Here is a 25960-nt window from a genome sequence, read left to right on the forward strand (position 1 = left end):
GCCCACTTAACAGACACAGCAAGCACCACTTACTTTACTTCACTGTCCCCTCCTGTTAGCCCACTGAACAGGCACAGAAAGCACTGCTTACTTTACTTCACTGTCCAGTCCTGTTAGCCCACTGAACAGGGACAGCAGGCATCACTTTCCCAGAGGGAGCATCTGTTATCTGAAAAGCGTGATGGGGAGCAATGTGTTCATGCCTTCACTGTCGACGGCGAACAGATTCTCATGGCTGTGCCATATGGAGTATTGGGCATTAATGAGTTTTCTGTTTTATGTTGTCTCTGCAGTGGAGAGGAGGAGAAGAGATAAAATCAACAACTGGATTGTCACCCTGTCGAAAATAATCCCAGACTGCAGCATGGACAGCAGCAAAACTGGAGCAGTGAGTCTTGCAAACATGCACACAACTAAAATACTGGCCTGTTGGGTAGAAAAGTGTGTGTGTGTGTGTGTGTGTGTGTGTGTGCGCATGTGCACGTGTGTATGTATATGCATGTGTGACTTACACTTGTGTTTGTGTGTGTGTGTGTACGTACATACATACGTGTGTGACTTGCCTGTCTGTGTATGTGCATGTGCGTGTGTGTCTGTGTCTGTCTATTCATGTGTGACTTGCCTGTCTGTGTGTGTGTGTGTGTGTGTTTATGTTTATCTGTGTGTACACACGTGTGTGACTTGCCTGTCTCTCTGTGTGTGTGTGTGTGTTTATCTGTGTGTATACACGTGTGTGACTTGCCTGTCTCTGTGTGTGTGTGTGTGTGTCAGAGTAAAGGCGGCATCCTGTCGAAGGCGTGTGACTACATCAGAGAGCTGAGACAGAACAACCAGAGACTGCAGGAGAGCTTTAAGGAGGTGGAGAGAATACAAGTAGACAATGAGCTGCTCAGACAACAGGTAAATACATTCCTTTACCTCTCTCCCCGTCCAGAATGACCCGAACTGCCACACAGTTCAATTAAAACGATCACTTCTGATCACCTCAGTCCCTCCCTGTGCCCCAGTCACACACTGAATGTAGAGAAGCAAAAACACTTTAGATTACTTTATATGTCTAGACGCTCAACAGTGAGCATGACCCTGAATACACGGCCTTGTCTCCAGGTTTATTACAGTGGTTGGCGTGAAACTAATGCTGAAATTGAAGTGGTTTTTGTTTTGCATAAGGATGACATACTGTGGGACAGACTGATTAAGACACAATGTGTTTGTTTCCCTGTAGATTGAAGACCTGAAGAATGACAATGCACTACTCAGAGCCCAGCTACAGCAACACGGCCTTGAAATTAGTGAAACCACTCCCCAGTGATGAAAACACACACACACACACACACACTCTCACTGATCACTCTCACCCTCCAACTTACTGACACAGTAATTCAGTAGAATCCCTTGTAACACACACACACACACACACACACACACACACACACGCCACAGACAGACTGTTGGACAGTAGTTGTAAGAGACATGGCTGCTGAGGAAGCACACCTCCATGCTCTATGCCTCATTCTCTCTCTGCCATGAACGATGAATGAAAAGAAATGAAGAAGAGTTGAACCCACTGGACTTTCAGGCTTTTGGATTGACTGATTTGCTGGCCTCTGATCCAGGAAAACCACCTCACTCTCTCAGCAACCTGCTTACATAGGACTCCTGAACCTCTGGATAATGAACCGTTCAAAAGCTTATTAACACATGACATGATACCCATGATCATATTTTTGTTGTTATTGTTGTTGTTGTGCTTTTTCGTTTTATTAACCAGGATTTCCTCTGCTTTTTTTTTTTTTTTTTTTTGTAAGCATTTCATTGAGAGATGCGGTACTGGTTTCTGATAAATGCATTCTTCCAACGGTAAACATTTAATTTATGATCATACAGAGAAAATATGCAAGAGATTTGAACTCCCTGTTTGCTTTCAGTATAGAGCTGATGTCACCACTTTGCCTCACTTTCCACACTCATCCAGTCAGGCTGGGCACTTATTCCTGCTCTCTCCTTCTCACCTAGTGTTTCAACTTCATCTGGACTCATTTAGAAATTAAGAAGGATCTGGTGACATGGAAGCAAACCTCATTACTGTGGATATGTTACAACATAATTTGTAAATTTAGCTGTGGTATACCTCAGATACACGTATGTCCCAGATTTACAGGCCGTGCGTCTGGCCCTGTTCTGAGTAGTGTTCAGTCACAGAATGTGCTTGAATAGCTCAGGGTAGCTGAAGCACCAATCAGTGGATCCCAAACTCTCTCCATGTGTAATCCCAATCCCAAGGCCTGCGCTGTTCTGAGCTCAGTAGAACCACGAGCAGATCATGTATCTCAGACCTGTGTCCGTCATTGTGAAAGAATGTATCACAAATCACACAGAATTCCCTGTTTATTCATGATGAAACCCACACCCAACCCACCTCTTTTTTTTTTTTTTTGTCTTTTTTTTTTTTTTTTTTTGGAAAATAAATGGCAGATGAGATTTACAGATACAGTGAATCATTGTTTTCTTAAGGCTGATTTGTACTTCTGTGTAGGCTTTATGCAGAGCCTACACCATAGTGAGCATTTATACCTGTGCACTGGTGTGTCTGCGTCGCTCTGCAATTACACCGCCAAAACGCTACGCGACTGTGTTGAGTTTCTTCGTGTACTTCAAACAATAGCGACTGAAATCGAGCAGATCATGTTGGAGTCGGAGCTCATAAATGCTGAACAACGGTTACTTTTACTGAAATGACTGAAACGCAGTAACTGGTTTTTCAGAGGCGAATGTACTTGTCCCTCAAACTCTTCCATCTCTTTGTACATTCTGTGACGTCCAAACCGATGTTTAGAAATCTCTTCCCCTGAACTTGCTGCCGTCTGGCAGTCTTTGTAATGTGGTGAAGAGCAGTCGTACAAATGTACATAGTTACGGACTTCCTCAGTTAATCTCTCCTCGGTTTGGTCCAGTCACAGTTGATGCGGTCTGCGTGGCTGCAACGCATAGTTACATTTCTCTGGAGGTGTGTGTCAGGCTACGGCATAGGGTATGTGGCTACACAGAGCCTACACCGTACCCACGGCGTAGATTCGATGCAGAAGTATAAATCGGCCTTTAGAGAAATTTTAGGGCATGGGTTCCTTTGTAGGGATGAATTCTGAAGAGCAAAAACTTGCAGGTGATTTATGGCCTTGCAAACTGGCTCAAATACAGAGCTAACTGACAAACTGGACGACATGAGTATATTGAAAAACCAGATGCTAAGTTAAGTTAAATTAAGCAGTTAACCAAGAGTAGCAGTCATAAGAGGAATCCGGTTAACAGGCTGGCCTGATGGAGTCATTGGGCAGTTTCACTTGCAGGGCTAGAAAGAAAACTCATTAATGGAGTGCATTTGGCAAGAGCGTCGGTGACACAGTCTGTGTGTGTGTGTCCTGTGAGGAGCAGTGCTGAAGAGCTCTGGTGACAGTGTGTGTGTGTGTCCTGTGAGGAGCAGTGCTGAAGAGCTCCGGTGACAGTGTGTGTGTGTCCTGTGAGGAGCAGTGCTGAAGAGCTCCGATGACAGTGTGTGTATCCTGTGAGGAGCAGTGCTGAAGAGCTCCAGTGACAGTGTGTGTGTCCTGTGAGGAGCAGTGCTGAAGAGCTCCGGTGACAGTGTGTCCTGCGAGGAGCAGTGCTGAAGAGCTCCAGTGACAGTGTGTGTATACTGTGAGGAGCAGTGCTGAAGAGCTACAATGACAGTGTGTGTGTGTGTGTCCTGTGAGGAGCAGTGTTGGAGAGCTCTGGTGACAGTGTGTGTGTCCTGTGAGGAGCAGTGTTGGAGAGCTCTGGTGACAGTGTGTGTATCCTGTGAGGAGTAGTGCTGAAGAGCTCCAGTGACAGTGTGTGTGTGTGTCCTGTGAGGAGCAGTGTTGGAGAGCTCTGGTGACAGTGTGTGTGTCCTGTGAGGAGCAGTGCTGAAGCTGTGTCGAGACTGACAAATAACCATCTCCCGCACGAGAAGCCTGTTAAATCGAAAAAGATCCATCTACAGAAATTCAGTGGTTGGGTCAATTTGCTTTAACCTCATTTGCATGGACGACATTTGAAGATGCATGTTTGTGGTGTTTTGAGCAATGAGGGAAAAAAAGCTAGATGAATAATCTTTTACCAAGTTCTCATCTAGTTAGAATCCTGGAGACCTGAGTTTGTCATGGTGAAGGGTTCTGACAGTCTCTTGTGGTGTGGATTACATTTTCCTGGCATGGGTAAAGTCACAAATTTCAGGTGATTGCCAGTGCACACAAAGCCACACAGAGAGATCACCTCCATCCTGTGGTGACATGTTTCTATCCCGATGGCCGTGGTCTCTTCCGTAATAACAGTTCCCCCAGTCACAGGACGTGATTGGTCACTGAGTGGTTTAATGAGTGTGAAAATGATACAAGCCATGTGACACGGCCACGTTGTTACTTTGTCTCACATTTCTCATCGGGTGAAGGGATATTTTTCAGAGCACAAAGAGATTTTTTTGCATGTGCGTAAACTTAATTTTGTAGAGATATATTGTCACGCAAAGTTTTATTAATTTTGAGCCAAATCAGTTTTCTGCTCATAATGGTTTATTTGAATGTCTACTAATATCCAAACATGTGTCTACAGAACATGTCTGTGAGCATAAAAAAATCCAAAAAACACAAACCCCTGCACACATGCAGAAATATAGTGTAAAAGAAACCCCACACATATGGCCATCTCAAGTCACCAGATCTCAACACAGCTGCACGTTACTGGACCAGCTCCCACCACGGCACCACTCAGCAGCTGATGGGATTTCCCGCGGGCGGCTGGTACCACATCCCTCCAAGCAGAGTTCCAGATGCCTGTAAAGTTTACACCACTACACACTGACATGGTTCTGGTCGTTTATGGTAGACCAACACCAACCATGAATGTTGTCTCCTTTGTTTGGCTAGTTACAGTGTGTCACAGTATGTCCCCTGTCCATGTCTCTCTGTCAGAGAAATAATTTGATGCAAGAGATTTTTAGTGGAAACAGAGCATTTTCAGAGATACTGTAGCAGCCAAATTCAGTTAATTTTAATTCAGGTTTATTTGTATAGTGCTTTTTTTGGTCAAGGCAGTGATCGGTCCCCAAATCCCCTGTGAGCAAGCCCAAGGTGACAGTAGCAAGGAAAAACTCCCTAAGATGAAAATAATAGGAGAAGGAAACCTTGGGAGGAACCAACACTCAACAGGGGGCGCCCATCCTCCTCTGGCATATTGAATAGAAAAATATTAAGTATCAGTATATTCTCTGATGTCTGAGTGCTAAATCTTTACAGTGTAAAACCAGACTCCAGTGTTGTTATAAATCCATGAACTGAGTGTACTGACCAACAGTGTTTGATGAACCACACGTGATCCTGGTTGGTTCCTCTCCCTGATTCCTGTGGTCTCCTCCTTTCTCCCCCTCCTTTCCTCAGAACAAAGTGTACTTCATCTTATACTTCTCACAGGTGTCCCTGCACAAATCCCACTCTGTTGGGGAAAACAAACAAAGTGCAGTTAAAGAAAGAAAAAAAAAAAGAAAACCTCTGCAGAGTGTGAGTTGAATTGAAGTGCTCCATTGATCCCAGTGTTCAGTATTCCCAATTTGTCATCCCATTCATCAGTGCATGTGCATGTACACAGCTGTACTGATTCTCTATTCGGCTCAAAGTCAAATTACAAACAGAAATCCAAACAGAAATCGTAAACATTTAAGAACCATGTATGTGGAGTTTTGCCAATTTTTTCACTGAATAATGTTGCTTTACCACCCAATTAATACCGACTCGCAACTGGAAAACGATCACGCCTAAGGTTCATCATGACAACATCAAAGAAACAGTGTCATTTTTGTTTGGAACCGCTGGGCGACAAGTCTGTTCACACTCTCCCTGGCACAGGCCCAGTGTTGGGCAAAAGGCTGGAGAGGAAAAGGATCACTGATGTACTGGGACGATTCCTGATTATGGATGAATCAAGGTTTCGATACTGGCTGAGACACATGTGGAACAAATGTAAAACAACAGTATCATTGTTACAGTTGTCTCAAAGAATGGACAGACAACTATCTGTAGAGTACCAGTGGCTCTTTCGTCTTTTATTGTGTTGTTTCTGTCCTCTTTTGTTCCATATATTGCACCTGTCTCTATTTACAGTTAGTTCTATATTTATTCTTTTTCATTGATCAAGAAATGTGGGCTCAAAATTATTTCTAATTTTAATCTACAAACTCTGATATTAGTAAAAAAATTACAAAATTACATAGGTTCACATGAATAGTATTTCCATTGATTTTCTCATTCTCAGATGTTCTGACTTTTAAGTAAGAACAGTATTACAACTTGAGAGTTTGACTTAGAACTGTTTGTCTTATTAAAACACACACACACACACACACACCTGCAATATGCTAATTTGAGCTCAAAATCTGAAAAAAAAAATGTCATTCTTCAGCTTGATTTAAAAGAAAAAAGATTATGATATGCTTGATGTATCAGTCTATTACACTTTTTTAAGACTGTTTTTTAAAACATTTTATTGTTGGGTCCACTTCCCATCTTCCCATGCATATAAATTTATTTTGTTTGAATCCTGTTGTTGTAATTTCTGATCATAGTTGGTCTGTTCTTGTTTTTCTGTCAGATTTCTGGTTACTGATTTAGACAGAGTCATGTAGGGTGGCTTCATTAAAGCTGTGCAGATGTGATGAGGGAAAGGCTGTCAGCTGTATGTCTGCAGACGTCCTCTGAGCAGCCTGATGATGACTGCAATCACAGCAGTTTAAGAGAAGAGCGGGCGATGTAAAGAGGAGGGTTTTCGATTTTACATTTGAAAGCTGTATCTGACCGTGTAACCCTTCACATATTCAGCCTTTCTTTTATCTGCCCAGCTAGTCTGTGTTAATGGATTTTATATAAAGTAATTATACAGTTGTTAATGTTTACGGTTAAATGTTGAACATTGCTTATCAGGTGCCCGCGGAATTCATTAAATAGGGTTGCCAAAATCTCAGCATTAACAACAAGAAAACCAGAGAACCAGTTTTGCCACCTTTGTGGTTTGGGTTACGCATGAGAAAAGTAGCTTTCTTATTAGCAACATGTTTTTGACCAAACACTTGATCTGACTACAGAAGAGTATATCCATGCCAAAGGTCAGATATATTCATTCCAGTTAACAAAGTCTTAATACTGATTACATATTCATTGCTGTTAACATAGTTTTAATACTGATGTTGCCATTAGAAACTACCTATACTTGAACTAAATCCTCATTTTTAACAACAATGAAAACAACACAGCTAAGAGGAATGTGGAGGGGATTTCCATTGGGACAGCTTTGACTTCTGTCTGGACTGAGAAATTTTGCACCAATGAAAACCTCTCTGCTTTCATTGCGCTAAGAGACAAGGTGTGTCATTTTTGTGGTATTTACTGATTGGTAGAGGAGTGTATTTATGAAAGATCTGTGAGGTGCCTGAAGGAGTTACATCACATTGTGAACCATTTCCTGAAAGACAAACGCGTTCAAGCTTGACGTTAATCAAAGTCCTCCGTTTGTTTTCAAGAGAACCAAAGTGGTGAGCGTTTTACAACTTTTTTTTGTGTGTGCGTGTGTGTGCAACTGGTAATTGATTAAAAAAACTCAACTGGTCTTGACCTTGAAAATTTTTAAATCAAAAATCCAAAGCTTGTTTGACTTTGTCAGGTACATAGTGGTTGAAGCTATAAACAGCTTAATCTAATTTTGAGCATTATACCATTTTGTAATAAAAGAAAAACAATTAAAAATGTCTTTTTAAGGGTCTATTGAACTGACTACACTGAAGACTTGGCTTGGACGTAAAGTAATGTAAATATTGTAAATATTGTCTGAAATGAAGGATGATTCTTGGGTATTGGGTATATGGGTCGTGTAATGAGGTCACTCCTGAGAGATAGCACAGAGGTTTTGAGATATACGGCAAGTTAGGAACATTAACTGCAGTTATCATGGTTTTCAGAGTTAAATAGGGGTCATTTGGAGTCAGATAAAGTTAGATATAATATCAGCTCTCTAGTCTTTCAAATGTTCTGCTTGATTTGCGCAAATTAGTGGACAGTAGAGAATATATAAAACCCCTATGGTGGCTTCTGACTGTACAGGTAATCCACGGACCATGAATCTTGTTTATGGGTAAATTCTTTAAACTCATCTTATTTTGAACTTATGTTGTCCTGGACAGAGGCAGGAAAATGCACAGATAGACCCCAGGTGATGCTCAAGTACCTGCCCTTTTGGATGAGCCGAGAACACAGAGTACACTAAGCCTAATTGTTGCAAATGAACATAGGCCTACTTTACTTTGTAGTTTGGAGAGTAGATTGGTTGGTTTATTATTTAATTTATTCAGAGAACAGCCTTTTTCAAAAGATGTGCTACTGTATGTAACTTTATTTTTTTATAAATAATTATGAGAGGGGTACCCCTTTTTTTTGCTGAGCACCTTCCCCCCAAAATGTCTGTACACAGCCTTGGACAGCTCCCTCATCTGCCAGCTGAATGTGCTGATGTTCCTCATTACACAGCAAAATAAAACTATTATTATTAGTAGTAGTAGTATTGTTATTATTATTATTATGAATTACTTGTTCAGCCATCAGTCTACCCAGCTCAAAAGGGTGACAGTAGAATTATTTACCAAACAGGAGCTGAGCTACTCAGAGATCAGAGATCGAGCACATCACTTTTTGAAGACAGCCTTTAGGTGACGTTTTTATTCACTGATCAGAGTGCATTTCCTGTAAGTCATGTGATGTCCTCAGGCTGTAACATGCTTTATTAATTGTTTTGTCATATTATGGGAGTGGTTCCTATGTAAACCATTTCCTTGGAAATGATGTAGAAGTTTCGAGAAGCAGAGCTGGTAATTTCCCGTGTGACATTCATCAGATATCATCTTCAGGGTTTATCGGCAGAACAAAAGTAGTATGTTTTTTTTTATAACCATTTTAAATTGTGTGACTGAAGTTTTAAAAAATTATGATAAATCGTGAGTTTGAAAATTTTGATATTCAAAATCTAAATGTAGTTTGACTTTATGAAGTATGTAGCTGTTGAAGTAGCAAATGCTAATGCTATGAAAGCTATAGCTAATTCTGCTCATTATGCTATTTCGTAGAAGGAGAAAACAAAAGAGTGTATTCAAAAAAAATTTTCTGTTTAAGGCTCTATACAGATTAATACACTTACGAGCCAGCTTAATTGTAGATACAAAATAATGTAGATATTGCAAATAGTGACTAAGGTGAATGATACCATTCCGTTGTCTCTGGCTGTGGTGTAACACGGAAGTTCTGAGAAAGGATGTGGAAATTTCAAAAGGGAACAAATTAATAGCTTAATGTTACAAATATTAACACTTATCATGGTTTTGGAGTCAGTTAATGTCAGTTAATTTCAAATCTCTAGTTTTAGTAAGTAAAATGTCACAGCTTATCAATCTTGTCTATGGCTATAATCGCTAAGATCATCTTGTCTTGAACTTCTGTCCTGGATAGAGGACACTTACAAACTCAGCGTCCTGATGTTGCCTAATTACAGAACAAAACAAAAAAGCAGTTATCTATTCTTTTTTCTTATAACTTATATGAACCCGTACAGCAATCGGCCTAACCGGTTCAGACTGGTTATCAGTAGACTGACTGGTAGAGGAGTATGTTTCCTGTCAGTTATGTGACCCTTTCGGGCTGTAAGGTTCAAGTTGTAAGGTTCAGGTTGCAAGGCGTATTATATGTATGTGTGATATTATATGAAAATAGATATATGTCATTTAACACATATATTGTGGAAATATTGGGCGATTCAATACTGAATATTGAACACATTTGATTTGTTGTAAGGACATTTGGGTGAAACCTGTCTGAGAAAATACCACAGAATAGTGCATTTGGATATTAATGTAAATTAATGTAAGTTTGTTATTAACGGTTTGTCCAAGTGATCATGCAACATTGAACAGAATAAAGTTAAAGCAGTAAAGTATAACCTAATGCAGCTGAACTGTAATTTGACTCATTAATGTATGAGGGTAAGCACAGTTTAGATGTGAAGGGAGGGCACATTTTTATTACACAAAGTTTAATCCGAAGGTATGATAAAAAAGAAACTAAAAGAGGAACTACAGGCAGTCCACAAGGGGTCTGAGTTGATTATCGTCTCTAGACGATGCTCTCATGGCAAAGTGGCCTACTGGTGGCACTGAAGGTCACACACCAGCTGAGGAACTTTGAGATACATCTGTTAAACACAAATGGATATATTCCACTTTGAAATGTATGAATGGTGCTCTCTAAGTGGCATTTGAGAGGGTGAAGACATGCCACCTGTATGGTCAGAAATGTATTGTTCATGTGGACAGGATCAGTAGCTGATGTCATGAACGTTTATAAATCTGTACAAAAGGAACATAGGTAGCTCTGGACAGAGGGACAAAGTCTTGGTTAGACAGTCAGAGAGCAGTACATAACATGATCAGTCGGGTTGTAAACGTGATAGTCCACATCTTACATTCGTTGGTGTCCACATAATTTGTCCACATAAGTGTTAAGTGATTGCGGCAGACTTGTATTCCAAAGAGAACAAAAGGATGGCACCTGAGTTCAAAAATTGAAAAATATAAGCTGAAAGCACATAAGAGTGCACTGCAGATTTCACACTGAGCATTAACTGCTCAGTTTAAACCACAGCATCAGAACAAGGTTTCCAAAACACACAGATGTGGAAGTGACATCATCAGATACTGAGCCATAGTGTTGTAGTGTCCAAAAGTAGCGCTTGACGATATATTTCAATGCAAAATTAATTGCAATTTCAGAGACAGGGTCACATAAATTCAGTGGTAATGTCAATGGAGGAACCAAATCAAGGCAATCTACGAGTCCATAATTACTTAAAAGTCTCACTGAACATGAAAAGGTCAGGGGTCATAAATAACACCCTACAGCGGAGCTCATTTGTTTCCTGTATTTTTGAGAACTCTAAGATATCATGAAAATTTGAGAATGTATTTGGAGAAGATAAAGTCCCCTGAGACCTCGCTATTTAGTGGTTAGTAAACACTGATAACTATGCAAATGCTGTCAGGCAGGTCAACCCTTACAAGCTAAAATGATGTAAATGATGTAAACTAATACTGTTTGTATATTCAGATATGGAGTACTGTCTGATGAATAGAGTCAGCTGGCTGATAATAGGCACAAGCAATATATACGACCAATAAACCTATGCGTGCAGTAGCCTCAGGCACACACACACGCACACACACACATACACACACACGCACACACACACACACACACACACACACACACACACACACACACACATATATATATATATATATATATATATGCTCATCATCATTCTAATTGAAAGTAGGTGAAATGAATGGTCCTCAAGTATGGAGTCACTACCATCAAGAAAACTTACCCTCTTTCTCTGCAGCCATTAGTCCAGTCAATCTATGGAGGGGAACATGGACACCATGGAAGTGGATAAGCCTGTTTCTTATCCCTCAGTAACACTGACAAAGATATCAAGTGAGTAGAAAACAACCCATGGTGAAAACAATTGTTAAAGCACATTAACAACACTGATGTTGAACATAAAGGTCAAAATAAAGTTTTAAAAAAAAAAACAGCAGAATGTAATTTGTTATGCTACAACGTTAGAGACAACCCAGCTACGAAGGCAAATGATTCCATTTCATCCCATCACAAGCCACTGTCTGCACAGAAAAGCAATTCAACTGATGCTGGAAAAGATGTGAAAAATAGTTTGTGTTTAAGCAATTTAAGTTTTGCGCCAACTCACGCAAGATCAACCAACTGCAATTTTACAGTTAGCTATGAACTTGATATCACTGATATACACAAATTATCACTGTGATCTTATCCATACCACTTATTATTCATTGTATGGATGAGTTCATTTCGAGCAAAGCAAAACTCTCAAAAGTTGATGTAATTTAGATATAACTTAAACTTCATAGTTTATGATTCAATCCATATGAGGAACAGTAATGCTGATTATCAATGTACTAAATCACATGTGTCAAAACCCGGGCTTGGAGGGCCAGGATCCTGCCGGTCTTTGTTTTTACTTCTTAGTTACCTGTTGATTGTCACCTTGAAAACAGGCGTGCATGCTCTTCAGCATATCAGAGATTGTATTTAGTTGGTCGACAGGAAAAACAGCAGGACTGTGGCCCTTCAGGACTGGATTTTGACACCCTTGCAGTAAATGTTCATCAAGACTCAGATACTATAGCTGAGTTCAAATGCATAACTTCCTCTAAAATGTTGCTAATTCCTTTTCAAAATAATCGATATCTTTCTGCAGCACCAGTGGCCAAATCGCGCAGGAGAAAGAATTTCTCCAAACGTGCATCTCGCCAGAGAAAGGATGCTACAAAGTGAGTTTTGTTCTTTACCTCTGTCCAAATGTAAAAAAACAAACAAACAAAAAAACAGCCCTCTTCTTCTTCTTCCTCAGTTCTCCACCACTACTCGTGATTCAGTGATGGCTGGTGAGCTGGAAACAGAGGAAGAACAAACCTCCACTTTAAATCTATCATTCATTTAAATCTGTACCCGTTAACCCCTGTAATGATTCGCAGGATAATTAACATCAGTCGTGTAAATAGATTAAATGATTATCAGTGTTATTTTGTGATGGAGTTTTTTGCAAAAGTTTATTTTCAGAAAAGTTTATTTTCAGAAACTGAGATCGACTTCAACAACTTTACTTCCGTTTTTTAAATCTGAATTTCGTAACACAACAAAGCTACAATGTAAAACACAATGAGGCACTGGTTTTCCAGTACGTATTCAGATAATTGCCATCCTTGTTAAACAGTTTCACACTGGAGCTCTCGCTATAGCACACGAGCTTCAGACGATTTATGGCGTTTCGCGAACGTTTAAACGGCAGAATCTTGCAACTCAGACGTCGGGCAGAGAGCGAATATTACAAGTAACGACGAATTACAACAACGTGTGGGAATAAGAAATACAACACTGTTCAGTAAAGAGAAATAATACTATCACAAAATAGCACTGGTAATCATGCACTCTATTTACGCGACTGGGGTCAATTATTCTGCGAATCATTAGTTTTATTATCAACAGGGGTTAACGGGAACAGGTTGAAATCAATGATAGATTTAAAGGGGAGGTTTGTTCCTTCTTTGTTTCCAGCTCACCAGGCACCACTGTCGTGATCTATCTGAGAAAGTTCTATATTTCACCACCGTTTTCACAGCAAATGGTTCTACTGCCATAACAATAATTAATGTTCAAAACATGGTGTGCATGAAAGAGGAAATACAAATGTTGAGGGACTCATTCTTGTCCCTTTAATTTCGGCTCTGTGAATCTATTCTACTCATTGTGGTTTCTCGAATCCTCCCAGAACTCTTACTGTACGTTTTTAGCTGTCTGTTGTGACAGTAAATTGATGTTAATGAAGAGCTGAAGACACTGGATGACAGCACAGTGAAACACATTTTAGGCCACTCCCAGACAGTTTTTGAAAAGATGAATTAACACAGCAGCTGATTAAAACCTAGGAAAAGAGTTGGAGTATGTCTGCCTCAAGGAAGTGAATCAGGATTGCCCTTTCTTGTGGCAAATAAGTTTCAAAATGACAAAACTATGCCAGTGAAATCATGACAGCACCTGTTGTAAACCGTCTCTTCTCTTTCCCTGGATCCTCTTCAATCATTGTTGCATGTAGACAATTTGTGGGGTGAAGACAGTGGTGAACTGTCTTTCAGAAAAGCAGGTTTATCCATAAACTTTCCAGCAGTTTTCAGGTACAGGGCCATGTGTGTACACAGGGTCAGGTATGTACAGGAGGCAGAGTCGAAACTCTGGAAAGCTGATCTGGGAATTTTCCAGAACAAGGACGAGTAACTCACTCACTCAGTTATAATCTAAGCCGTTTATCCTAATTAGGGTTGCGGAAGGTGTTGGAGCCTATCCCAGTGCTCAAAGGTGGAGAAACACCCTGGACAGATCACCAGTCCATCGCAGGGCAGACACACAAACAAACACACTTACACACACATTCATACCTAGGGGCAATTTAGTGCCTCAAGTTCACCTAACCTGCATGTCTTTGGACTGTGGGAGGAAACCAGAGCTCCCGGAGAAAACACACACAGACACGGGGAGAAAACGCAAACTGAACACAGAAAGGACCCTGGCCGCCCAGCCGAGAACGAGTAGCGTCTGCGGGAGTTTGTAAGGATAGACTCAAGCGTGAACAACGGCGTAAAAAGTGAATGACGTGTTTGCCTTACGGCATGCTTATAGCACGTTGAGCTCCTCGGTAGTTCAGATCAGCTAAACCAAAGCTAGCAGACCATGCGCCTCATGTAACTGCGTCATGCGTTTAAAAAACGTTTCCGAAATTACAGTCGGCCCTCCTTATCCGCAGATTTAACCAACCGGATCGAAAATATTCGAAAACAAATAAAATTCCAGAAGGTTCCAAAAAGCAAAACTTGAATTTGCCGTGTGCTGAGCACTACGCTGATTCCGCGCGAAAGAAGTGATGTGTAGGCATACCCTACTGTAGCCTCCCGTCATCTCACAGATCCTCAGTGTCTCTCCAGCACTCGCTGTTTGAGTTTTGTCTGCCTCGCATATCGTTCATTCGCTACTTGTGTTTTAAAACATTTGTATTTTCTCTATTTATAATTATATTTTCTATATGTACTTGTATGTCAAATATTCTGTATTTTGTTTTATGCAGTTCTTTTTCAGCTATGAAAGGAATCTGTAAGTGTTGAAAGAAAGAAAATGTTACGTTGCTGACATGTGTGTAGTTAGGCCTAGGTTGCGTCTGTACTGACATTTTTTCATGTCATTTTCCCCAAAACAACATGGTATAACAATTATTTACATAGCATTGTATTAGGTATTTTAAGTAATCTATAGATGATATAAAGTATACGGAAGGATGTGCGTAGGTTATATGCAAATACTACGCTATTTTATATAAGGGGAATTGAGCCTCTGCAGATTTTGTTATCCGCGAGAAGTCCTGGAACCAATCCCCCGTGGATACAGAGGGCCGGCTGTATTAATTACAATTTACAATTTGGTATTTGGCAGACGCTTTTAGCCAAAGCGACTTACAATAAGTGAGTCAGTCAGATTCCTAATACCTCATAAGCAGGGATCACAATAAGACTGAGCGTTAATTTACCCCTTTGCATTGCACCCCTGGAATACTTTGACAAACATAGATACAAGACAAATTTTTTTTTTTTTTAAGTAAGGAAAGGGAGGTTAGGCAGAGGGGGACAGGTGGGTTCTGAAGAGGTGGGTTTTCAGTTTCTGGAGCGGCCTGATGGCGCAGGTCGGCAAGCCATCCAGTAGAACGTTGCAGTAGTCCAGACGGGGGATGACAAGCACTTGGACCAGGAGCTGGGTCACCTGTGAGGAAGGGGCAGATTCTCCTGATGTTGTATAGGGAGAATCTGCAGGATCAAGTGACTGCTGCGATGTGATCGGAGTAGGTCAGCCAGTTGTCAAGGGTCACGCCGAGGTTTTTGGCTACTGTGATGGGGAACACCACAGATCCCTCGATGGTGATTGCAGTGTCGATCGTTGGGGAGTTCTTAGCGGGAAAAAACAGAAGCTCCGTTTTCTCCAGGTTGAGTTTGAGGTGGTTAGCGGACATCCAGGAGGCAATGTCAGCTAAGCAGGCTGCGATACGAGGCTGAAGAACAGCTGTGTGTCATCAGCGTAGCAGTGGTAAGAGAGACCACGGGCGGAGATAACTTGACCGAGTGATCCGGTGTAGAGAGAGAAGAGGAGCGGACCAAGCACGGAACCTTGTGGGACTCCAGTGTGGAAAGGGTGGGGGGAGGAGACCGATTCCCTCCAAGAGACCTGGTAGGAACGGTCAGACAGATAGGACTTGAACCATGTGAGCGCAGATCCCGCGAAGCCCAGCCCAGCAAGGGATGAGAGGAGAATCTGGTGGTTGACCGTGTCAAATGCTGCGGAGAGGTCTAGGAGTATGAGGACAGAGCTGAGAGACTTCGCTCTGGCCAAGTGGAGCTCCTCCGAGACAGCAAGGAGGGCCGTCTCGGTGGAGTGGCCGGCTTTGAATCCAGATTGATTCTGACCCAGGAGATTGTTCTGGAGAAGACATGGAGAGACTTGGTTATATACTGCACGTTCCAGGGTTTTGGAGAGAAACGGTAGGAGAGAGACTGGACGGTAGCTACTGACATCAGCTGGATCTAGAGTGGGCTTCTTAAGCAGTGGCTTGACTCGTGCCCTCTTCAGGGCAGAAGGAACTGTGCCAGTAGACAGGCAGCTGTTGATCAAGGACGAGATGAAGGTAGATTTGGCAGAGGACAGGGTAGAGGAGAAAGAAGAAAGAAGAGAGTAGTAGTGGGATAGGTCGTTGGGGGATCTCGATTTCCACCATCTCCATTCAGCCGCGCGAAGTTTGGCTCTGTCAGCACGAATACTATCAGTCAGCCAGGGACTGGGAGTGGAGAGGCGAGCCGGTTGGGTGACGAGGGGGCAGAGGGTGTCCAGGGAGGAGGCCAGTGCAGAGAGGACCGTGGAGTATTTCTCCTCCACGACAAGAAGTGAGAAGGCTTCCGCCGATGGGGGAGAGGAGCAGACCATAGAAGAGAAGGCACTAGAGGAGAGGGTGCGCCTAGCTGAGACATTGTCAGGAAAAAGACACTCCATAGAATCCCGCCATTTTGTTCGGAGCAAAGTGTCTTTTGCTCCATAAATTAGTCTTCACTTCCTGTCCTACGTGGAATATTCAAGTCTTGTGTAAATTGCCACCATTTTCCAAGAATGGTATGGATGTCTGAACGGGGATATCAACCAGCAAAAAATGTACCTGCCAGGAAAAATTCATGTATCAATGTTCCGGATCTTATGAGTGAAAGGGGCTATAGATGGAAGTGCAGTTTTCTGTTACTGTCAAGAGCGTACCAGGAAAGAGCATACAGGTCAGGCTGAAAGTATCTCACTGCAGAACAGGAATCAGGATGGCCCTTTGATACAGGCTAACTGCTGCTGATAAGACTGACAAGTTTCGACATGGACAGAGTTGTGGAAGTCCCTGCCTCTCACTGACGTTTCGGAGGAATTGGCCAATTACGGTCAATTACAGTTCATTAAAGAAATCAGTTCTGTTATTCCAGTTTTCTAGTTTTCTGTTATTCCAGTTCTGATATCTTGGCTCACTTGTCTCAGAGAAAGTGGAGCTTTTGTTTTTTTTTTTTTCATTTATCTGATATTTGACTGAGAGTGAGGACATTCTGACCAGGAGGGTTATGTCTGTCCGTGTTTTGAGAACACACATTTCAATCTTTGAAGTGAATCCTCGGAGTGGCCTGGATGTTGAATGTATGAAGGAGAAATGTCCAAGCAACTTGACCCCAAACTTTGATGGCATTTTCTGTTGTATGAACAAGAGATCTGAACATTGGCCTCAAAGTCACCACCTGAAGAACTGATGAGCATAAATGTTTACACCTGAACACCTTCACCATGTCCTTCTTTCTTCTAATGAAATGATGTCTGTGCAAGTGGATGTCCCTTCTCTGAAGACACAAACACACTATCTACTTACACCTCACAAGTTGATGAGACGTCTTTGGAGCACTTTGGAAAATTATAGTCTGATAGTCTGATGTACGGTTTTTGTCAGGTTGCTGGATGAAGCTCAGACCAGGAAATCATCGCCAGAGTCCATTTCAGACCTGCAAGAGAGAAGAGTTGATAGTCCACCTAGGTAATAAAGAATCTTCCATCACGTCCCTCAAGAGTCGCTAGTTGTGACATTCGTGATTTGTATTGCTACTCAGTGGCTCTCCACTCTTTTTGGAACATCTGTAGCATCCAACATTGCGCGGAGTCTAAGACAGACATCCAAGAGCAAGACCCGGCCACGTCCAGTGACAAAGACGACAGAGTGAGTTCAGTCTCTCTCTCTCTCCCTCACTCTTTCTTTTTCCCATCCAGCCTAGACAAAGCATACAATAATTATATAGCACCTCACTCTTGAGGGCAACATTGTGAGTCATGGACATCAGCCACTAACTAATGACCAGGGTTTGTCAGAGCATCACACACTAAGATCTCGACAAGCCTGAACAATGCAGGATAGACCAAGTGTATCAGTAGCTGAACCAAGAATGTATGCCTGGTTTATGAATCCATAAACCAGTTCCAAACCAGTGCGCCCTCTTCTTCTCTTGGAGTGGGGAAATGTACAGGACAATCAAAGGATTTAAAGCTTTATCTTTTGTTCAGTGGTAATAGATATAGTGGTAGTTTACAACCAAATGTTAATGAGTTAACAGTCATGCAACTGTGTCAATATTAAGAATTTGAACTTGAAAGGTAGTCGCAGGGGATGAGGCAGCTATGTACTAAAATGCCTTTGATAATCACTATTCTCATATAGTTGTTGGTGTGATAAAAATATGAAATGCAAATAAAGTTTTCTTATTTTTCCTCAGTGTTTATTTCTTTGTTTCTTTCTGTATCAATAAAGTCATTGACATTATTTTGCGCAAATGATGGTCTTTGATAAAGACCTGGAAATGAAGCTGAAATGTAATAATTGTTTTCATTACTTGCTATGCACTGTAGTCTGCAAATGCACAGGAGCTCAAAGAGAATGACAATAAGTCAAAGGATGAGAGGCATCGCTACACAGACTCTCTTGATGGAGCCTCAAAAGTCGTGGAACTTATGGAGCCAGATCACAGAAATGGTGAGTAATGCATTTTTTACTCGACAAACTCCAGAATTTGAAATGATGTAATTCCAATCTAACATTGATAGTATTCAGTGCATCTCAGAAATCTGCATTGGAAACCTCTGTGTAGTGCACTTCACCTGAATGAAAGAGAGAAAGCAGAACAATAAATAACTATTCTTCTGTATTGTGAATGATATGTTTCCTGTACCGCTTCGAAGCATTGTGAGCCAGAGGATTTGCATGAATTTGAGCATACTCATAGTTTAGGCACAGACTAAGGCAAATGCATAGTTGATGAATAAGCCCTCTTGTGTTTTCTAAGTCCTTTGATAAAGTTCTTAAATACGCTTGTTCTTTCCACAAAGAAGAATTTATGAAATGTTTCACAAAAATTGTGATGTTAAGTATCTGATAGAGCATGCAACACTTTCTCCACCTTAAAATTCAGTGTGCTGAAAGAAAAGAGAGTGAATCTGTCCGTTGTTGAGAAATGGTTTTTCCATTTGGCCCTTTTGTGTCAACAGCACTGGAGTTGAGCAGTGATGATGAGGCACCATCAAAGTCCACGCTTCCTGGGACAGCGGACGTGGCACCAGAGTAAGCTCTTTCTCTCTTGATTGGGAAATTTGGGAATACATGGATATTAATCAGTACAGTTACCTGATCTTCTCATTAGTCCTTATGCTCATAAACTGCATCCATATTCAGTGGTTTCAAAGAGTCTTTATGTCTAACAATATAACTCTTTAGGTCCTTAGAGAAGGACAAGGAGACTATTGATGTGGAAATGGATGAGTCTACTTCTGATGCCTCAGTCACCCCATCAAAGATGCCAAGTGAGTAAAAAGCAATGTACAGCTATGAGTTTTTTACAGCAAACTAACCAAACTAATGTTAAACAATAAGTGTCACCTTGGATAAGGTCGGTATATGGTTTTACAAGAAAAGAAAACCAGAAACCAGCAAAGCATTCTCAAAATACCTTCCAGTTTTTCACACTCATTCTAGCCTTACCCCAGCTGAGTTTCCACAGGACTGAGGGATTCTTTAGGTACATTTCAGTCTCCAGCTTGAACTGGACTATGAGGCTACAAAATGCCTTGAAAAGAAATACAAATTAAGCGCACTTTTGGGAAGAATCAAATCAACAATAATAAGGATGGGAAAGCAGTGGATGACCAAAGAAACAGCGTGACAAGCTTATGTTACAATGATAGTGACAACCCTCCTCTGGAAGCGACCAAGCTTGACAATTAAAAACTTGAACCCTCTGACGTCACAGGATTACGGCACAAGAAATACAGATGTTACACTTGACGACATCTTTCTTTAAATGAACTTTGAAGTTTGAACTTTGAAGACATGATCTACTTGATGGCAACAGTATACAAGAACATTAAAACAGAGGAAACCACATTGGCAGGAAGAACCCTGGACCATGGAAAAGTGACAGTTATCAGTAGTGTACCCTGGATCAGAGCCATGTATTCTAATTTCCTTAAGGAAGAGCAAGAATATGTTAAACTAAATCAGACATGGACTGAAAGATGAGAAGCCAATGAAAAACCATCTCCAGTCATGGTCTGGATCAACAAAACTTCCTGAAAGTTTCATTTTATATTTTGAGGCAATAGTAAATGCAAGGAAGCTGGGATACTCCAGACCAGTTTTAAGACAGCCACCTTCTTACTTCAGCTGTCATTTTTGGGAACAGCAAAAGTGATGTCCGCTCATGAGGAGGTTGGATCGCCATCCTTGTAAGAAAGATTTTGAGAATGCTCTGCTGGTTATGGCTAATAGACTCACAGGCACCTACTCCACTTTAAGAACAGTAATATTGATCATTAATGCTGTAAATGTTCATCAAGACTCAGAACTATTGTTAAATATGAATGCATAACTTCTTCTAAAATGTTACTTATTCCTATTTCAACAGCACCAGTGGTGAAATCGCGTGGGTGTAAGAGCCATTCCAAATGTGTGTCTTTCCAGAGAAAAGTTGGTACAAAGTGAGTTTTGTTCTTTACATCTGTCCAATTGTATGAAGACACATCCTTCTTCCTCATTTCCCTCCATTGACTTGCAATCTATCCAAGAATGTTCAATGTTTGGCCACTGTTTTCACATATACTGGCTGTATAGCCATAATGATAATTAACATGCAAAACACCGTGTAGGTGAAACAGGAAATACAAAATCTGAAGGCATGAAATTTCAAAACATGAATGAAATACCGTTCCTCCTATACCAACAGAGTACATAAATTAAAAAAGAGAATTAAAGGGGAATAAAAAACAACATATATCTATATACAATACACACAAAACGCATACCCAGCCCAACTCAATACACATGGTGTACCATTTGTATCATTCTTGTTCTCGTACAGAACAAGAACGAGTAACTTCTGCGGGAATTTGTAAGGATAGACTCAAGCGTGAACAACGGCGTAAAAAGTGAATGACGTGTTTGCCTTACGGCATGCTTATAGCACGTTGAGCTTCTTGCTAGTTCAGATCAGTTAAATCAAAGCTAGCAGATCATGCGCCTCATGTAACAATGTCATTTGTTTAAAAAACGCTTCCGAAATTACAGTCGGCCCTGCTTATCCGTGGATTTAACCAACCGCAGATCGAAAATATTTGAAAACAAATAAAATTCCAGAAGGTTCCAAAAAGCAAAACTTGAATTTGCCATGTGTTGAGCACTACGCTTAATCCGCGCGAAAGGAGTGATGTGTAGGCATACCTTGCTGTAGCCTCCCGTCATCTCACAGATCCTCAGTGTCTCTCCAGCACTCGTTGTTTGAGTTTTGTCTGCCTCGCATATCGTTCGTTCGCTACTTGTGTTTTAAAACATTTGTATTTTCTCTATTTATAATTATATTTTCTGTATGTACTTGTATGTCAAATATTGTTATGTTATGTTATTGCTGACGTGTACTATGTAGTTAGGCCTACAATGGTTGCGTCTGTACTGAACATGTACAGACATTTTTTCATGTCATTATTCCCAAGACAACATGGTATAACAATTATTTACATAGCATTGTATTAGGTATTTTAAGTAATCTATAGATGATATAAAGTATACGGAAGGATGTGCGTAGGTTATATGCAAATACTACGCTATTTTATATAAGGGGAATTGAGCCTCTGCAGATTTTGTTATCCGTGAGAAGTCCTGGAACCAATCCCCCGTGGATACAGAGGGCCGGCTGTATTAATTACAATTTACAATTTGGTATTTGGCAGACGCTTTTAGCCAAAGCGACTTACAATAAGTGAGTCAGTCAGATTCCTAATACCTCATAAGCAGGGATCACAATAAGACTGAGCGTTAATTTACCCCTTTGCATTGCACCCCTGGAATACTTTGACAAACATAGATACAAGACAAGTTTTTTTTTTTTTTAAGTAAGGAAAGGGAGGTTAGGCAGAGGGGGACAGGTGGGTTCTGAAGAGGTGGGTTTTCAGTTTCTGGAGCGGCCTGATGGCGCAGGTCGGCAAGCCATCCAGTAGAACGTTGCAGTAGTCCAGACGGGAGATGACAAGCGCTTGGACCAGGAGCTGGGTCACCTGTGAGGAAGGGGCGGATTCTCCTGATGTTGTATAGGGAGAATCTGCAGGATCAAGTGACTGCTGCGATGTGATCGGAGTAGGTCAGCCAGTTGTCAAGGGTCACGCCGAGGTTTTTGGCTACTGTGATGGGGAACATCACAGATCCCTCGATGGTGATTGCAGTGTCGATCGTTGGGGAGTTCTTAGCGGGAAAAAACAGAAGCTCCGATTTCTCCAGGTTGAGTTTGAGGTGGTTAGCGGACATCCAGGAGGCAATGTCAGCTAAGCAGGCTGCGATACGAGGCTGAAGAACAGCTGTGTGTCATCAGCGTAGCAGTGGTAAGAGAGACCACGGGCGGAGATAACTTGACCGAGTGATCCGGTGTAGAGAGAGAAGAGGAGCAGACCAAGCACGGAACCTTGTGGGACTCCAGTGTGGAAAGGGTGGGGGGAGGAGACCGATTCCCTCCAAGAGACCTGGTAGGAACGGTCAGACAGATAGGACTTGAACCATGTGAGCGCAGATCCCGCGAAGCCCAGCCCAGCAAGGGATGAGAGGAGAATCTGGTGGTTGACCGTGTCAAATGCTGCGGAGAGGTCTAGGAGTATGAGGACAGAGCTGAGAGACTTCGCTCTGGCCAAGTGGAGCTCCTCCGAGACAGCAAGGAGGGCCGTCTCGGTGGAGTGGCCGGCTTTGAATCCAGATTGATTCTGACCCAGGAGATTGTTCTGGAGAAGACATGGAGAGACTTGGTTATATACTGCACGTTCCAGGGTTTTGGAGAGAAACGGTAGGAGAGAGACTGGACGGTAGCTACTGACATCAGCTGGATCTAGAGTGGGCTTCTTAAGCAGTGGCTTGACTCGTGCCCTCTTCAGGGCAGAAGGAACTGTGCCAGTAGACAGGCAGCTGTTGATCAAGGACGAGATGAAGGTAGATTTGGCAGAGGACAGGGTAGAGGAGAAAGAAGAAAGAAGAGAGTAGTAGTGGGATAGGTCGTTGGGGGATCTCGATTTCCACCATCTCCATTCAGCCGCGCGAAGTTTGGCTCTGTCAGCACGAATACTATCAGTCAGCCAGGGACTGGGAGTGGAGAGGCGAGCCGGTTGGGTGACGAGGGGGCAGAGGGTGTCCAGGGAGGAGGCCAGTGCAGAGAGGACCGTGGAGTATTTCTCCTCCACGACAAGAAGTGAGAAGGCTTCCGCCGATGGGGGAGAGGAGCAGACCATAGAAGAGAAGGCACTAGAGGAGAGGGTGCGCCTAGCTGAGACATTGTCAGGAAAAAGACACTCCATAGAATCCCGCCATTTTGTTCGGAGCAAAGTGTCTTTTGCTCCATAAATTAGTCTTCACTTCCTGTCCTACGTGGAATATTCAAGTCTTGTGTAAATTGCCACCATTTTCCAAGAATGGTATGGATGTCTGAACGGGGATATCAACCAGCAAAAAATGTACCTGCCAGGAAAAATTCATGTATCAATGTTCCGGATCTTATGAGTGAAAGGGGCTATAGATGGAAGTGCAGTTTTCTGTTACTGTCAAGAGCGTACCAGGAAAGAGCATACAGGTCAGGCTGAAAGTATCTCACTGCAGAACAGGAATCAGGATGGCCCTTTGATACAGGCTAACTGCTGCTGATAAGACTGACAAGTTTCGACATGGACAGAGTTGTGGAAGTCCCTGCCTCTCACTGACGTTTCGGAGGAATTGGCCAATTACGGTCAATTACAGTTCATTAAAGAAATCAGTTCTGTTATTCCAGTTTTCTAGTTTTCTGTTATTCCAGTTCTGATATCTTGGCTCACTTGTCTCAGAGAAAGTGGAGCTTTTGTTTTTTTTTTTTTTCATTTATCTGATATTTGACTGAGAGTGAGGACATTCTGACCAGGAGGGTTATGTCTGTCCGTGTTTTGAGAACACACATTTCAATCTTTGAAGTGAATCCTCGGAGTGGCCTGGATGTTGAATGTATGAAGGAGAAATGTCCAAGCAACTTGACCCCAAACTTTGATGGCATTTTCTGTTGTATGAACAAGAGATCTGAACATTGGCCTCAAAGTCACCACCTGAAGAACTGATGAGCATAAATGTTTACACCTGAACACCTTCACCATGTCCTTCTTTCTTCTAATGAAATGATGTCTGTGCAAGTGGATGTCCCTTCTCTGAAGACACAAACACACTATCTACTTACACCTCACAAGTTGATGAGACGTCTTTGGAGCACTTTGGAAAATTATAGTCTGATAGTCTGATGTACGGTTTTTGTCAGGTTGCTGGATGAAGCTCAGACCAGGAAATCATCGCCAGAGTCCATTTCAGACCTGCAAGAGAGAAGAGTTGATAGTCCACCTAGGTAATAAAGAATCTTCCATCACGTCCCTCAAGAGTCGCTAGTTGTGACATTCGTGATTTGTATTGCTACTCAGTGGCTCTCCACTCTTTTTGGAACATCTGTAGCATCCAACATTGCGCGGAGTCTAAGACAGACATCCAAGAGCAAGACCCGGCCACGTCCAGTGACAAAGACGACAGAGTGAGTTCAGTCTCTCTCTCTCTCCCTCACTCTTTCTTTTTCCCATCCAGCCTAGACAAAGCATACAATAATTATATAGCACCTCACTCTTGAGGGCAACATTGTGAGTCATGGACATCAGCCACTAACTAATGACCAGGGTTTGTCAGAGCATCACACACTAAGATCTCGACAAGCCTGAACAATGCAGGATAGACCAAGTGTATCAGTAGCTGAACCAAGAATGTATGCCTGGTTTATGAATCCATAAACCAGTTCCAAACCAGTGCGCCCTCTTCTTCTCTTGGAGTGGGGAAATGTACAGGACAATCAAAGGATTTAAAGCTTTATCTTTTGTTCAGTGGTAATAGATATAGTGGTAGTTTACAACCAAATGTTAATGAGTTAACAGTCATGCAACTGTGTCAATATTAAGAATTTGAACTTGAAAGGTAGTCGCAGGGGATGAGGCAGCTATGTACTAAAATGCCTTTGATAATCACTATTCTCATATAGTTGTTGGTGTGATAAAAATATGAAATGCAAATAAAGTTTTCTTATTTTTCCTCAGTGTTTATTTCTTTGTTTCTTTCTGTATCAATAAAGTCATTGACATTATTTTGCGCAAATGATGGTCTTTGATAAAGACCTGGAAATGAAGCTGAAATGTAATAATTGTTTTCATTACTTGCTATGCACTGTAGTCTGCAAATGCACAGGAGCTCAAAGAGAATGACAATAAGTCAAAGGATGAGAGGCATCGCTACACAGACTCTCTTGATGGAGCCTCAAAAGTCGTGGAACTTATGGAGCCAGATCACAGAAATGGTGAGTAATGCATTTTTTACTCGACAAACTCCAGAATTTGAAATGATGTAATTCCAATCTAACATTGATAGTATTCAGTGCATCTCAGAAATCTGCATTGGAAACCTCTGTGTAGTGCACTTCACCTGAATGAAAGAGAGAAAGCAGAACAATAAATAACTATTCTTCTGTATTGTGAATGATATGTTTCCTGTACCGCTTCGAAGCATTGTGAGCCAGAGGATTTGCATGAATTTGAGCATA

General features: G+C 41.7%; 1 protein-coding gene and 1 pseudogene across 1 annotated transcript in view; both read left to right on the top strand.

The window, feature by feature from the left end:
* The window catches only part of usf2 (upstream transcription factor 2, c-fos interacting), a 10158-nt gene extending 8747 nt beyond the window's left edge, over positions 1-1411 (top strand). Inside the window, exons 7-9 of the mRNA XM_030789089.1 lie at positions 294-388; positions 772-900; positions 1226-1411. Of these exons, the coding sequence (XP_030644949.1) occupies positions 294-388; positions 772-900; positions 1226-1312 (311 nt within the window). The 3' untranslated portion in view covers positions 1313-1411. The remainder of the gene's footprint in view (positions 1-293; positions 389-771; positions 901-1225) is intronic.
* A 4425-nt stretch (positions 1412-5836) lies between these two features.
* LOC115825677 (barrier-to-autointegration factor pseudogene) lies at positions 5837-6089 on the top strand (annotated as a pseudogene).
* Positions 6090-25960: the final 19871 nt, after the last annotated feature.

This window comes from Chanos chanos, chromosome 12, assembly GCF_902362185.1.
Source record: "Chanos chanos chromosome 12, fChaCha1.1, whole genome shotgun sequence".
NCBI lineage: Eukaryota > Metazoa > Chordata > Actinopteri > Gonorynchiformes > Chanidae > Chanos > Chanos chanos.